Source organism: Erpetoichthys calabaricus, chromosome 5 (genome assembly GCF_900747795.2).
Source record: "Erpetoichthys calabaricus chromosome 5, fErpCal1.3, whole genome shotgun sequence".
Lineage (NCBI taxonomy): Eukaryota > Metazoa > Chordata > Cladistia > Polypteriformes > Polypteridae > Erpetoichthys > Erpetoichthys calabaricus.
Genome location: NC_041398.2, coordinates 213,012,682 through 213,027,954, shown reverse-complemented (window position 1 = coordinate 213,027,954; position 15,273 = coordinate 213,012,682). Strand labels below are relative to the sequence as shown.

General features: G+C 38.1%; 1 protein-coding gene across 2 annotated transcripts in view; it reads left to right on the top strand.

Moving 5' to 3' along the window:
* Nucleotides 1-15,273, top strand: part of LOC114652878 (potassium/sodium hyperpolarization-activated cyclic nucleotide-gated channel 1) — a 360,830-nt gene that overhangs the window by 269,111 nt on the left and 76,446 nt on the right. For both annotated transcript variants that reach the window (XM_028803184.2, XM_051928272.1), the window contains exon 6: nucleotides 8,931-9,171. In XM_028803184.2, coding sequence (XP_028659017.1) covers nucleotides 8,931-9,171 — 241 coding nt within the window. The remainder of the gene's footprint in view (nucleotides 1-8,930; nucleotides 9,172-15,273) is intronic.

The following is a 15,273-nucleotide window of genomic DNA, read 5'->3' as shown; positions in this document are numbered from 1 at the left end:
TTTTTTTTAAAATGACTTAACATCTGTCTAGCTCCAGACATTGTTTACTTTAGCATGTTAATTAAATATATATATATTTACAGTTATTTCAATAAAACAAAGTAAGCTGGTATACTTTTTGCAAACAAACATGACAGCAGAATCGTGACAATTTATAATTCTTCATAATTTACATTTGTGTAGATTTTCAGTGTTTATATTGTAAGAAATAGTACGGAAATATTAAGATGTCCAGCTGTAAAAGTACAATTATTAATAGAGCTAAAAAGGAGAGAAAAGCAGACTGGTTAGCTGGAGCTTGAATCTATCCTGGTCTCATAACTTAAATTAATCACCTAACTGATTCTTGTCCAAAAGTTCAGTGACAGCCAATAATTTTGGCTTAATAGTACTAAAGTAATAGTAATCTAAAATAGACTATCCTTTAATAGTCTTTTTCATTTTCAGAGATCAGTTGCCATAAGCTGGAAACCACTGCAAGACTATGTACTATAGTCTATTCACATCCGGATGCTCAATATCTATCAGCACTCTATAATTTTAACTATATGTTGCATTTCTCTGTAGTATTTTTGGTAAAAAGCGATTCTCTGTATATATATAACACAGTAGTACAGTTTAGAATTCAGTGTCCTTATGATTTTATGATTTGTTAAATGTCTGTCATTTGACAAGCTATCAGTATCCTTTATCAAATCACATTTTTGGACTTTAACTAATTATAATTTCATTAGACTTCCAATGCTCCTTAAATTTACTTTTGGAAAATGTAATACAGTAATCCCTCGCTATATCGCGCTTCGCCTTTCGCGGCTTCACTCCATCGCAGATTTTATATGTAAGCATATTTAAATATATATCGCGGATTTTTCGCTGCTTCGCGGGTTTCTGCGGACAATGGGTCTTTTTACTTCTGGTACATGCTTCCTCAGTTGGTTTGCCCAGTTGATTTCATACAAGGGACGTTATTGGCAGATGGCTGAGAAGCTACCCAGCTTACTTTTCTCTTGCGCTGACTTTCTCTGATCCTTACGTAGGGGGATTGAGCAGGGGGGCTGTTCGCACACCTAGACGATACGGACGCTCGTCTAAAAATGCTGAAAGATTATCTTCACTTGCTATCTTTTGTGCAGCTGCTTCCTGAAACCACATGCTGCACAGTGCTTCGCATACTTAAAAGCTCGAAGGGCACGTATTGATTTTTGCTAGAAAAACAAACTCTGTCTCTCTCTCTCTCTCTCTCTCTCTCTCTCTCTCTTTGTCTGCTCCTGACGGAGGGGGTGTGAGCTGCCACCTTCAACAGCTTTGTGCAGCGGTGCTTCGCATACTTAAAAGCCGTTAAACAGCCCTATTGATTTGTTTGCTTTTCTCTATCTCTGTGACATGATCTGCTCCTGACAGGCACTCCTTTGAAGAGGAAGATATGTTTGCATTCTTTTAATTGTGAGACGGAACTGTGATCTCTTACTTGTCATGGAGCACAGTTTAAACTTTTGAAAAAGAGACAAATGTTTGTTTGCAGTGTTTGAATAACGTTCCTGTATCTCTACAACCTCCTGTGTTTCTGCGAAAATCTGTGACCCAAGCATGACAATATAAAAATAACCATATAAACATATGGTTTCTACTTCACAGATTTTCTTATTTCGCGGGTGGCTCTGGAACGCAACCCCCGCGATGGAGGAGGGATTACTGTATTTTTTTCTCATAATTAACACAAAATCTGTGCAAAGGTAAATCACAATTTCTTGGTATGTTGTAAACATAAACCAAAGTTAACTGTCATGAAGGGCCTCTGACACTGCAAGAAGAAAAGTTTATTGGGGCATTGATTAAGTCAGCAAACTGAAAGAAGGGGCACTATTCCACTTTCATTATCATGGAAAATGTGCAATTTGTAATCTGTTTTACACTTGTCATGTGAACATCTTCTGTAAAATAAGCAAAGAACAAAGGCTGTTACTCTATAGATGCCTTTGTAAATAGTATCATTTTTAAACTGTTCTCAGTGCATGTTAGAGATCAGAAATGTGATACTCTTACTAGACGTGAGTTACATTAGTTAGCTTGCCAAGACATACTGAAACACTATATGATTAACTAATCGTTTAATATGGAAGACACCTGGTACAGGGAAAGTGCTGCATTTTAAATGAAGAAAAAAAAATGGTATTTTCTTTCAATGGAGGAAAACTAATTTTAAAATGAATGTTTTATGAAAACATTTAAAAATAAATGAAGATGGTATTGAAGAATTTTGATGTAAAAACTCCTGCCTTAAAAAGTCATGATTTATTTGTTCCCAATTTAATTTCAGGTGTTGTACCCATGCCACCCTATATCATTGATGGTCAACACAACCCATAAAAGAAAACGTTCATTTTTTTCTAAATACAATAAAAAAGTTATTGTGAGGCTTAGAGTACATCTCTGTATATATAAAATCCAATGTCTGTCTGTCTGTCTGTCCATTTTTCATGAGAAAACTACTTTAGATCTGGTTTTTTTTTCTATAATTTGCTTGAACATTCTGGTTGATTTTGTGACTTCTCTCATTGCACTATGTGTCATAGTTCGCTTGCAAGAGCGATTTATTTGTGCAATCCGAGAGACAAGCAGTGGGGCGGGACCCTCCTCATTCACGTGCCAGCCTCGGGGCGTACCTTACCTCCACTTAGCCATCGAATGAGAGAACTACTTAACAGATTTAGATCGGGTTTTTTTCTATAATTTGCTTGAACATTCCAGTTGATTTTGCAACTTCTCTTATCGCGCTAAGAATCATAGGAGCAATATATTCATACTAATCGGACACAGTGGCTGCGGGCCGAGGGGAGGGGAAAGTATGACGTCAGGAGTGGGGAGCTGGGTAGAGTCCTCCTCGCTGTCTTGTTTCACTCCTACGTGGTGGAGCCACAGGGGACAGCTAGTTTAGTATAAAAGCCACAAAATGAAATTACGGTTGTCTCTAACAATTAGGCAGAATCCTTAAGACCACCTGAACTTAACTGTAAACAGGGTGGACCTTTCTGAAAATTAAAATAACAATTCATTTCTTCTTACTTTTTCTGACAAAAATAGTTGGGTGCAATTCTTCTCTAAACTTCTACTGAACATTTACTTCACCTCACTTTTCACTAGATTTGTAGTTACCTAACTTATTAAAAACTTACCTGTGCAACAAGGATGAAGTAGAAATGAAGGCATGAATTCTCTTACGAGTGCTGTCGTTTTACTCCAGACAGAGATACCTCTGCTGTAAAAGGACAAACATTTAACAACTTGATCTCTGGATTGCAATTGTTAGGAACATCTGTGCATCCATCCATCCATCCATTTTCTTAATCTACTTATTCAGGGCAGGGTCATTGGAAAGCTGGAGCCTATCCCTGCAAGTACTGGGTGCAAGGCAGAAACAGTCCCTGGATGCACCACCAGTTAATCACATGTTGGAGTTAAGGTTGCTTAGTTTTCTGTTATTCATGAGGATTATTTTAATTTAGTTTTTTATCATGGTGAAGTAAGTGTGGCTCTGGTTAGCTCCATTTCATGCAGTTGTTGGCATAGCTGTCACCATTTCATGTGTCTTGTTACTATGATGCTTCATGGTTCCTAGTTACGTAATACATATGCCATGTGTTATGAATCTACTTTTTTTACATTTTTGGCAAATAGTGTAGTATTTTACATTTTTATTATTATTATTATTATTGTGATTTACATTTTGAATTATTGTTTCTTCCACTTTATCCATTCTGAGTATTGCTTTCAAGGACACTGATTTTTTTAGTGAGTTGGTTTCACATCCATTGCTATTCATGTGATTTGTGACCTGTGACACTATCTTACACACTCTGCCCAGGATTGGTTCCCTGCCTTGTGCCCTGTGTTGGCTGGGATTGGCTCCAGCAGACCCCTGTGACCCTGTGTTCGGATTCAGCGGGTTGGAAAATGGATGGATGGATGGACACTATCTTACATCCCCCATAAAAATTGGCAGCACCCTTTGCTTTGTTTTTAAGCTCTTAATTGTCTACCAAACAATGAAAATTTAAAGATAGTCAGGGGTAGTTAATACAAAATACTGTAGGGACCTTTTGCTAAAAATAACCTTTGACTATGATTTCTGTGTTTTGTGCTTCTAGCTTTGATGACCATTTTTTAACTCTCCTCCATGTATTTTTGGCCCCTGCTTGTTTCTTGACTTAGAACCCGCATGTCACTTTAAACTATTGCATCTACTATTGCTTACTCTGAATGAACTCTCTGACACATGATCTCTCTCTTTGTGTCCATATAACCTTTTGACCTCTGACATCATGGTGTCTACCATATAATATAAAAGATGGACACTCTCACTGAGTGTCATCTTATTGTGATTGCTCAGGATAAGCAACAGAAAGCCATCTTGGGAATATTTTTGGTCAAGAACTTAAACTTTAGGCTGACATTTTGATTTTGATAAATAAGCTTGTGACTTCGCATGTAACCAACTAGCTAACCCTTCTTGTTTATTGGCAGCTCTTTTCGCTCTTCCATAAAGTAAGCCATTAGCTATTTTCTGCTGAACTCCACCATTCGTTTTTTTGATAGGTAAGGTTCTTAAATACTTTTTTAGCATTAAAGAGACTAGTAAGACCAATAAGAACATACTTCCATGAAAAAATAGTGTGTCCATGGTAGTTTTATTTATTTTAATTCACAGGTAGCAGACATAAGAAAGGAAACACTAAATTTGTATTGTCAAAAAAAAAGTAGATTGATTGTGCAAACTTGCTTTCATATCATTGTCAAGCAAGCAAAGAATTAGCAGCAGAAGTTTCAAATAAGAATTTTCAATTTTTGTCTTTTAACTTGAGTGAGCGTTCTCTTTATTTTCATATGACGTATAGATGGTTAGTATTTGCTTTATTCGTAAATGATATGATGGCTGATAAGTCAACTGTAAACATATTCACAGTTACTATGTTGCTATGAGAAAGCGTCCGTGGAAACAAAAAGTAGTTTGATGTACAAGGGGTGGGCATATGGTGGCATTTGCCACCCTAACAAAATTATCTGCCACCCCATTTGCCTCTCCCAAATAAATATAAAATATATTGAAAATTGTAATTAATAACTAACTTTCATAAAAATTATTTTCACATATTAGCATGTCCTCCACTCAGCCTTCCATGTAAATTTCTCCTTCAGAGAACAATGTTTTTTTCCAGGCACCAACTGCATCTCTTCATCCACTGCGAATTTAATGCCATGCAATTTGTGACATTGAGTTTGTCTGTCTCGGGTGGGAGAATGATGTAATGTTAAAAAAAAAAATTAGTAAATTCTCCCCTTTTCCTCTGCTGGGTGCTTAGCTGAAGTTAGTATTAAAGACTGTGGTATATTCAAAAAAGAAATAAATCCATTATAATTCCATGTTTTATGTTTAAAAAAAAACTTTTCCACTGCAGTTGTGAAGAAGGGTTCAGGGCGCCCAAGAAAGTCCAGCAAGTGCCAGGGCTGTCTCCTAAAGTTGATACAGCTACTTGATCGGGGCACCACTAGTGCAGAGCTTGCTCAGGAATGGCAGCAGGCAGGTGTGAGTGCATTTGCACGCACAGTGAGACAAATACTTTTGGAGGATGGCCTGATGTCAAGAAGGGCAGCAAAGATGCCACTTCTCTCCAAGAAAAACATCAGGGACAGACTGATATTCTGCAAAAGGTACATGGATTGGACTGCTGAGGACTGCTGGGGTAAAGTCATTTTCTCTGATGAATCCTCTTTCCGATTGTTTGGGGCATTCGGAAGAAAGAAAAGGTGAGCGGCGCTACCCTCAGTGCTGTGTCAGGCCAACAGTAAAGCATCCTGAGACCATTCACGTGTGGGGTTGCTTCTCAGCCAAGGGAGTGGGCTTACTCACAATTTTACGTAAGAACACAGCTATGAATAAAGAATGGTACCAAAACATCCTCCGAGAGCAACTTCTCACAACCATTCAAGAACAGTTTGGTGATGAACAATGCCTTTTCCAGCATGATGGAGCACCGTGCCATTAGGCAAAAGTGTTCACTAAGTGGCTTGGGGAACAAAACAAAAAGGTTTTGGGTCCATGGCCAGGAAATTCCCCAGATCTTAACTCAATTGAGAACTTATGTTTAATCCTCAAGAGGTGGGTGAACAAACAAAAACCCACAAATTCTGACACACTCCAAGCATTGATTATACAAGAATGGGCTGCCATCAGTCAGGATTTGGCCCAGAAATTGATGGACAGCATGCCAGGGCGAATTGCAGAGGTCTTGATAAAGAAGGGCCAACACTGCAAATATTGACTCTTTGCATAAACGTAATGTAACTGTCAATAAAAGCCTTTGAAACTTCTGAAATGCTTGTAATTCTACTTCAGTATACCATAGAAACATCTGACAAAAAGATCTGAAAACACTGAAGCAGCAGACTTTGTGAGAACCAATACTTGTGTCATTCTCAAAACTTTTGGCCACGACTGTACTTTTAAATTATCTGAAAAATAACTCCATAAATTATATTCATGAAACTAATACACAGATTATGAAAAACATAAATGAGCACAGTGCCTTTTTCAGTTGAAATGCTACTAGTACACAGTGGTGGTCAAACATTTCCAATCCTATTGGCAACCCTCAGCAACAGAACCACCTTTCCTGACAAAAGTATGTATTCCAATCACATTCAGTTCAGTTCTTTTCGAATCCAATTACACTGTTTCTCTTCTTAGTTCTCTTCTTAATCATTTATTGGTTAGAAAAGAACACATTTCATTATCATAAAGAAGGAATGGCATGTTGGTGTTACATGCAGTGTTTTGCGGCATTAGATGTGAGAGAAAGGTTGCAGTTTTATAATCACATAAAAAAGATGCCATGACTCCATGCCAAAGTGAATAGCACTGTGCGTAGGAGAATATACTGTGCCAAATATATGTTTAAATTGAAGCATGTTCAACAAAATAAATACAAAGACAATTAACAACTTACTAAAAAACTGGGTCTTCAAAAGCATTAATGTACAGAACACCAGACTGAACCTGTAGTTTTGCAGTAACTGATTGTGGAGTCCTTGGGGGGGACTGCCCGTAAACACAGAGAATACCCAAACTTGACACAAAACTTACAGAAATCACAAACTGATCTGTTTTGCAGTCATTGTGAATCAGACAACACAACCTGCTGCTGTATTGTGCCACCTGTATTTCAAAAGGCTCATCTGTCCACCCATTTGTTGTCCCTGCTTTGCCCAATTCTGAATTCCCAGGTCATATTCTGGTTGCACTGGGCACATGGCAGGAACTTGCCTGGATGGGGTGCCAGTCCATCTCAGAACACACTATTTTAACAGAAAGAACTAGCTGTAATATGGTTGTTCAAAAGGTGAATGGATAAAGTGTAAAAAATGTGTCCAAGTAAAAATAATAAAATTTTAAAAAGACTCACTTCCCACTTTATTTACCCGAACATTGATCTGGCTGTTTCAGCAAAAAAAAAATCTATATTACTCCAGAATATTTTTTGATCATTTTTTTTCAATTTTCTATTTAATAAATGCAAATGTTATTAATCAGGAACTGAAAGTGATAAGGATTAGAAGTGCAGCTTAACTGAAATGTATTAAGTTATTGCATATACATAGTGCAATAGGTAAAAAGGGTGCTCAAAATGCTTAAAAAATTTTAAATTCCATTGGAATACCCCAGCATTTTATTACAGTTTTCCCCTTATTTTATTCAAACATGTCTTCACATTCCTTTGTGTATAACCTGAAAACTGACCTATTCTAAAATATAGTCTGATGCCTAAATATATATGCATGTAACTGTATTTATCTGAAGTCTAGATTTTCATCTAGTGTCTGTGCTATTTAAAGTACAATGCTCCTGTTATATTTTATTCTGTAACTATGCAAAAATGTAAATTTTAGAGCTATTTATGGAACGGTTCAAATGTTAGGAATTTCTTAAGGCAAGTGCTAAGTATCATATAATTATTTCACCTCTTACAGTGAGAAGACTTCGTTTGGATGCTGTGATTGCTTTGATTTAATATCTGCCTTCATGTGCTGTTTATATGTTATACTAATAAAATATTCATGGTAGCAAATGGTATTTATTTTGCAAGATCAAAAGAAAGATATCTGTTATCTTAAATGATTTCATGAAGAAATGCCAGTTGACAGTTTCACATTTTAATCAAAACAACATCACTGAGACACCAGGTTCCTTTGGTATATTATAAGGTAGCAACTACTAGGTCTGTCTGTCTTTTTAAAGTTTTCTATTGCAGGATTAATTTTACTAAATGCATTACCATCTGAACTTGAATATTATGTAACTGTAAAAACTAATTGATGATTAAACAAATTTGTAAATATATGTTAAAATAAATATAGACAGCAGTCCTTCATATGAACAAATGTCTATGGTGTCACCAATAACTCCTCCATCATCTGCAGTCTACCATCATAAACATTCCTCCTGTTGCTGAAACAGTCCAAGGTGTATTGTATAATTATTTCACCTGAAACAATTATCTACCTTGATATAAAAGACCATATAGTTTAAAAACATGTCCAAAACTGGTGATATAATTCCCAAATGCTCTAACAAAAATATGTAACTGCCAGAGTCTGTTCTTACAAATGTGAAACTGTCAATGGTATTTTACAAACCATAATTTACAGTTGAAGTATTTTACTAACCTCTCACAAATTTTTTTTTGAAAAATGGTTTTCTTGAATGAGTGATCCATCAAAGCAATACCTAAATGGTGCTGCAAAATGAACATTTTTGTTTTACAGATTGATGTTTATTTTTTTTCCAGAGTTTAATATAGAATGTGTGCAAATTGTAGCACTGAATTATAAGAAAACAATTTGATTAATTTGTCTCTTTTCTTGTTTTTAATTTGTAGGAAATCGTTAACTTTAACTGTCGGAAACTGGTTGCCACCATGCCCTTGTTTGCTAATGCGGATCCAAACTTTGTAACAGGAATGCTGAGTAAGCTAAAGTTTGAAGTATTCCAGCCAAATGATTACATCATCCGAGAAGGGACAGTTGGAAAGAAAATGTACTTCATCCAGCATGGTGTTGCCAGTGTAATTACCAAGTTAAATAAGGAGATGAAGCTTACAGATGGTTCCTATTTTGGAGGTTAGTAATATAAGAAATTTAGGCATAATCAGGCACAATGTGTTTTGATAAAATCATTAAGGACTTGCACTGTAAAAACTTCATTTAGAAAGAAAACAAAATGCTAAAAAGTACAATGATCCTAAACCACACCTAATGAATTTTGATATTTTAGGTGATGAATCGTAATCAAAAAGGTATCTCTGTCACTATATGAAAGGAAATAGATAGATAGATAGATAGATAGATAGATAGATAGATAGATAGATAGATAGATAGATAGATAGATAGATAGATAGATAGATAGATAGATAGATAGATAGATAGATAGATAGATAGATAGATAGATAGATAGATAGATAGATAGATAGATAGTGTGAGACTTGCCCGGACACCATCAGACAGAGACCGCATCTTTTTAAAACTCTTGTTTATTTTTCTTCTTTCAATACCAACACAACACAGTCCCACACAGCACACTGTACTCCTTGCACCAATCACCGTTATTCTGGGCCTTTCTCTCGCTGTCCGTGGGCCACCTGTCCTCTCTCCACAGGAGCTTCATCCTGCTCCTGCTCCCGACTCCAGCTCCCCGATTGGAGGGAGGCGGCCCCTTTTATTCTCACTGGATGAGCTCTAGGTGCTCTGCCTGATGTCACTTCCTGGTGTAACGGAAGCATCAGGAGAGCACCCGAAAGCACTCCAGGTGTCCCTGGAAGGATCAACGTCCATTGGTGTGGTGGAAGTAAATGTCTCCCGGTTTCCATGAGGCTCGGGGCGCCCCCTGTAGTTGGGCACGGGCCCCAACGGGCTTGAGCCTCCCTGCTCCCCTTCCGTGGCCCTCTTCTGGTCCATGGCGGTTGCCCCCTCGTGGCTCGGAGGACGAACATGCCCCCTCCCGGTCCTTCCAGGCATCCCGGTCGGGTTTGACCCCCAGCCTCCTGCAATGATAGATAGATAGATAGATAGATAGATAGATAGATAGATAGATAGATAGATAGATAGATAGATAGATAGATAGATAGATAGATAGATAGATAGATAGATCATTATTTGTCCAATAGAGAAGTTTAGCAGGCAGCAGCCTGTAAAAGGGTACATTTTCAGTTTCCCAATTCAGCAGAGGCAAAGCAAGCATTTATCAAGGATTTGAATACTGAGGCTGAATAATCTCGTTAGACTGTTGATGCTGATTGGAGAATGTGTGGCTCCCTTAATGCTGATAGGGAATCTGGTTGGGCAGTTCGCCATATCTTTCAGAGTGGGAAACTCAACTTCAAATGATCTCAGTAGTAAAATATACAGTATTTGTATGAGGGAAGCAATGAATAGAGCTTTTAATGGTGGCAGCACCATCTGCTTTCATTTTAATACCAACATTCCTGGAAAGAGGTTGCACAAAAGAAAGCCACCAATTAACATTTAAATGTTTTAGGCCAAACAGATCTGAAATGATGTAACTTCAATTATAATGCTGTACATTTGCAATATGCACTGTGAGAGTTAGGCATTCAGCCTAACGTTGGCTTACTATATGTGTTAGTCAAATTGAAATATGTTCACTTTCAAACCTCATTTTATCTACATAAAGGTAAACAAAAAAAATGGAACAGAATTTGTAAAGTTAAAAAGAAAATAATGTACATTCAGAACAGAAGAGGCATTTAAAAGAAAAGTACAGTGATCCCTCGCTATATCGCGCTTCGCCTTTCGCGGCTTCACTCCATCGCGGATTTTATATGTAAGCATATTTAAATATATATCGCGGATTTTTCGCTGCTTCGCGGGTTTCTGCGGACAATAGGTCTTTTAATTTCTGGTACATGCTTCCTCAGTTGGTTTGCCCAGTTGATTTCATACAAGGGACGCTATTGGCAGATGGCTGAGAAGCTACCCAACTTACTTTCTCTCTCTCTCTCGCTGACATAGGGGCGTGTGAGCAGGGGGGCTGTGTGCAGCTGCTTCCTGAAAGGACATGCTGCACGGAGCTTCGCATACTTAAAAGCTCAAAGGGCACGTATTGATTTTTTTATCTGTCTCTCTATCTCTCTCTATCTCTCTCTCTCTCTTCCTCTCTCTTCCTGCTCCTGACAGAGGGGGTGCGAGCTGCCGCCTTCAACAGCTTTGTACCGGCGGTGCTTCGCATACTTAAAAGCCAAAAAGCCCTATTGGTTTTTTTTTTGACTGCTTGCTTTGCACTCCTTTGAAAAGGAAGATATGTTTGCATTCTTTTAATTGTGAGACAGAACTGTCATCTCTGTCTTGTCATGGAGCACAGTTTAAACTTTTGAAAAAGAGACAAATGTTTGTTTGCAGTGTTTGAATAACGTTCCTGTCTCTCTACAACCTCCTGTGTTTCTGCGCAAATCTGTGACCCAAGCATGACATTCTAAAAATAACCATATAAACATATGGTTTCTACTTCGCGGATTTTCCTATTTCGCGGGTGGCTCTGGAACGCAACCCCCGCGATGGAGGAGGGATTACTGTAATCTCTGTTTACCCTAATTTAAAAGTTCACAACATCTAAAAGACGGTATAGATTAACTGATACACTACTTAAGGTCAATTTCAAATGTACTTTAAAATGTATGTCATACTATAATCATTGTAAGTTTGTATTTGTAAAGTCTATATATATGATAAAGATAATTGTATGTGGTTTGATTAACAAGTGAATGGATGATTGGATTTGTGTAATATTTTTTATTTTCTTACAAAACGTCACATTTAGGATTAGCTTTAAAAGAAAGTCTTTGTCTCTGGCGGTTCACAGCAGTGTATTCCTTACTTCTTTTCTCTCTGGACTGAACTGAGCATGTCTTATGTTTTTGTCCAACAGCGGATGCAATTTGAAAGTGAGGCACTGATTTAGCCTGTTACATCATTTTGGAATAACACATACAATCTGTACATTAAACATTATCAAAAAAACTGAATCAGTGTGAGTAATGGTTTTGATCTTCTAATAGCAGTTGTAGTGGTTAAGGAGTAGTGGCAGAGCATGACTGCCACAATGCATTCCTTGCAACTAGTTATGGTTTGAGTTTTATGTTAGGCAAGTTTGGCTTACAAAGTCCAATCACTAAAATGCATTGCAATAATTGATGTATTTTTTGGTGAGAAATGTATACAGTAGCTTTAATAATTGATAAACATTTCTTAGGGCCCCATCTTTCAGTAACCATCAAACACCAGGGTGAGAAACTAAGCATTTCTGGTCTTTGCTCAGATTTACTCATAACTGTTTGAAAAAACATAAGGAAATGATTTAGTCTGGCAATTGTTTCTTGATTCGCTGTACCACAGCGTTATATAAACTTACATTCAAATCTATCTTCTTTTGCATAAGCTTTGAAATCTAACAGCCCAGTCACTAATAATGCCTCATTCATATCAGCTTCAACACTCAGTTATCAGTGCAGTTTATCTGTAGAGCAGCCATTCAGTGTCTTAAAAATTTCATATCTTTTTGTTGTAGTTGATAGTGAAAACACACACATTATATCCTCATTCAAATTATTTTAAAGACCTATTGCATATACAGTAGAAAAAAACAGCTTGATGTCTATGTCTAAAAACTGCCCTTCAAAATCAGCAACTTCATCATTGCTTAGACTTGTGACAGTGTTGTCCCAAAATGGGGAGCTTTGTCCTTCAATTGAGTGGTGTCGTCAGCTAAAACATAGCATAAAACTACATTCTCAAACATACATAATCCAATTCAGTTGCATGGGATCTAGATTCTATCTTGGCAGCATCAGGAACAAGGCATTAATCAGCCATGGATGCAGAGCACTCTCTCAGACACACACACACAGACTTTCACGCAGAGCTAATTTATCAGATTTGTTTAAGGAAGACCAGAGCATGCAGAGATAAATTCATGCACAGGTGATAAGAATGCAGAAGCTCCACACACACAGCAACTGGGCATGTGATTCAAAACTAAGATGATTAATCCATGTAGCAGCAGTGCTAACCACTGCAGCAGAGCACAAAGCAAATAGTCTTTACAGCATGTAAGGCTTATTCCTCATCAGTAGTAAATAGCTTCTTAGCTTTATGTGCTGTAACAGCGACTAAATGATGCCACAAATTTATTGAAAGGGTTGTCTCAAGATTCTGTGATTTACTTCTCAAATAACTGGATTTTCATAAAGCACCACAAAGAGCTTATTTTGATGTATTTGCTAGCTTCTCGTCCACACAACACAGACAGTATTTACTGAATGTGCGTGGAGCCCCATCCCCTGCCATGCAAGCTTATTTAATGCACACTCCTTTGAATTTCCTATGGTTTGAAGATTTTCCTACCTTACAATTCTCGCATCTTCATCCTAATTGGACCTGTTTTGTTTCTGTTTGATTGTGCCACCATCACCACTAATGCTCTTGCTGTTTTGACCTTAGGTATCCACATTTTCATTCACTACATTTTTGCAACTCAGCAGGAAACACCATGCAGTAAGCTGCCATTCCATGGCTTTATATTTCATAACTGCTGACTCACTATACACAAGAATTTAAAAAAAGAAACATATTGAAGAAATATCCCATTTATATGTTAATATCAAATGTATTTGAATGTGCATTGCAGAATGAGTACAGGCAGTCCCCGGGTTACGTACGAGATAGGGACTGTAGGTTTGTACTTAAGCTGAATTTGTATGTAAGTCAGAACAGGTACTTTATTTTAATAAATGCTATTTTTGACTGACTGTAACCAAGTGCTCTGCCAATGAATGATGGAGTTTCACCTCTCTCTGACCTTTTTATTATTTCTACTTTATTTTCAATGGTGATGGTTTTTCTCTTCTTTACTGTATCACCGGCACTTGCATCAGATTTGTGTTTCAGAGACATTCTTGAAGGGTGAAGACAAAAGGTTAAGATGAGCTCTTCTGCACAGCACTGTACACGCTATCACAGCAGGAAGGCACCCGTCAACACATCTGATGTACTGACAAGAACAACTTCCTGCTATGTGTGTAACAGTACAAGCAGGCTTGCTATTGAGAATGAATGGGGGCGGTAAGGGGCGGTTCATCACCAGCCCACCTCACAGACACCTCCACTACAGTATGCTGTAGAACGAACACGGTGCGGCCAAAGGCGAGTAGTGAATCGCCCAACCCCAATTCAACAGGCAGCCATCCGAGGCACACTATAATGCTACCCCCGCCACCCCGTTCAGCCACAACTGGGTCACTGCTTGCAGCATTGCCAGCCGTGTGTGCTGGGCAAGCAGTGAAACACCCCCCTCCGCTCCATCCAGCCTGCGTCCAGTCAGGAGCAGTAGCTGCGGTGGTGTAGTGAGTGGGCAGCGAACCATCATCCTGCACACGAGCGATAGCTGTGGCCCCAGTGACTATGGATCACGGGTCACCGCTTGCTGCCGGGTGCCACCCAAGGTACAGTACACTGCGCGAGCAGCGAAATCGCCCCCCTCCAGCCACCGCTTGCAGCATCCCCAGGCCGAAGATGACGGAGCGGCAGTTACTGAGGCACATGCGTCGCTGCATCCTCGTTCGTAAGTCGTAGGTCAGGTGTCCATAACCTGGGGACTACCTGTATATGAAAAGCTTAAATTTCCCCTGTTCAGTGTCACAATGTGTATAATTGTTATGTTTATCTTCTAACTTGGCCAAACCATTGGATCAAAATTGAACTGAAAATTTCAAATCTGTCCACTCTGCAAAAGGACATGCTGTAAGGCAGTGGTCCCCAACCTTTTTGACAGCAAGGACCACTTTATTAGATGCAAATTTTTCCACGGACCGGTCGGGGGGACAGTTTTATACACAATTTACATAACATTTCTATTATTATTAAGTTATTAAGCAGTTCGCATACGTTTGCAACCTGAGATTTTTCTTCTTTTTTTGCATATAACAAAGACATATGCTTTGCATTTGCCATTCCAACAGATTGCACATCACAAACATTAACACTGTTATCGTTTTTTTCGTGTCTGCCATTTCTATAGGAGGGTGACAATGAGTTAAATTCCAATGGATGTTTTTCAAATGTTGACAAGCAATAAGCAAAAGGTATCACTGAAAACCACAGAAAACAAAAACAGCAAAAAAAAAAAAAAAACATTACGAGGAAAGTTCGAAG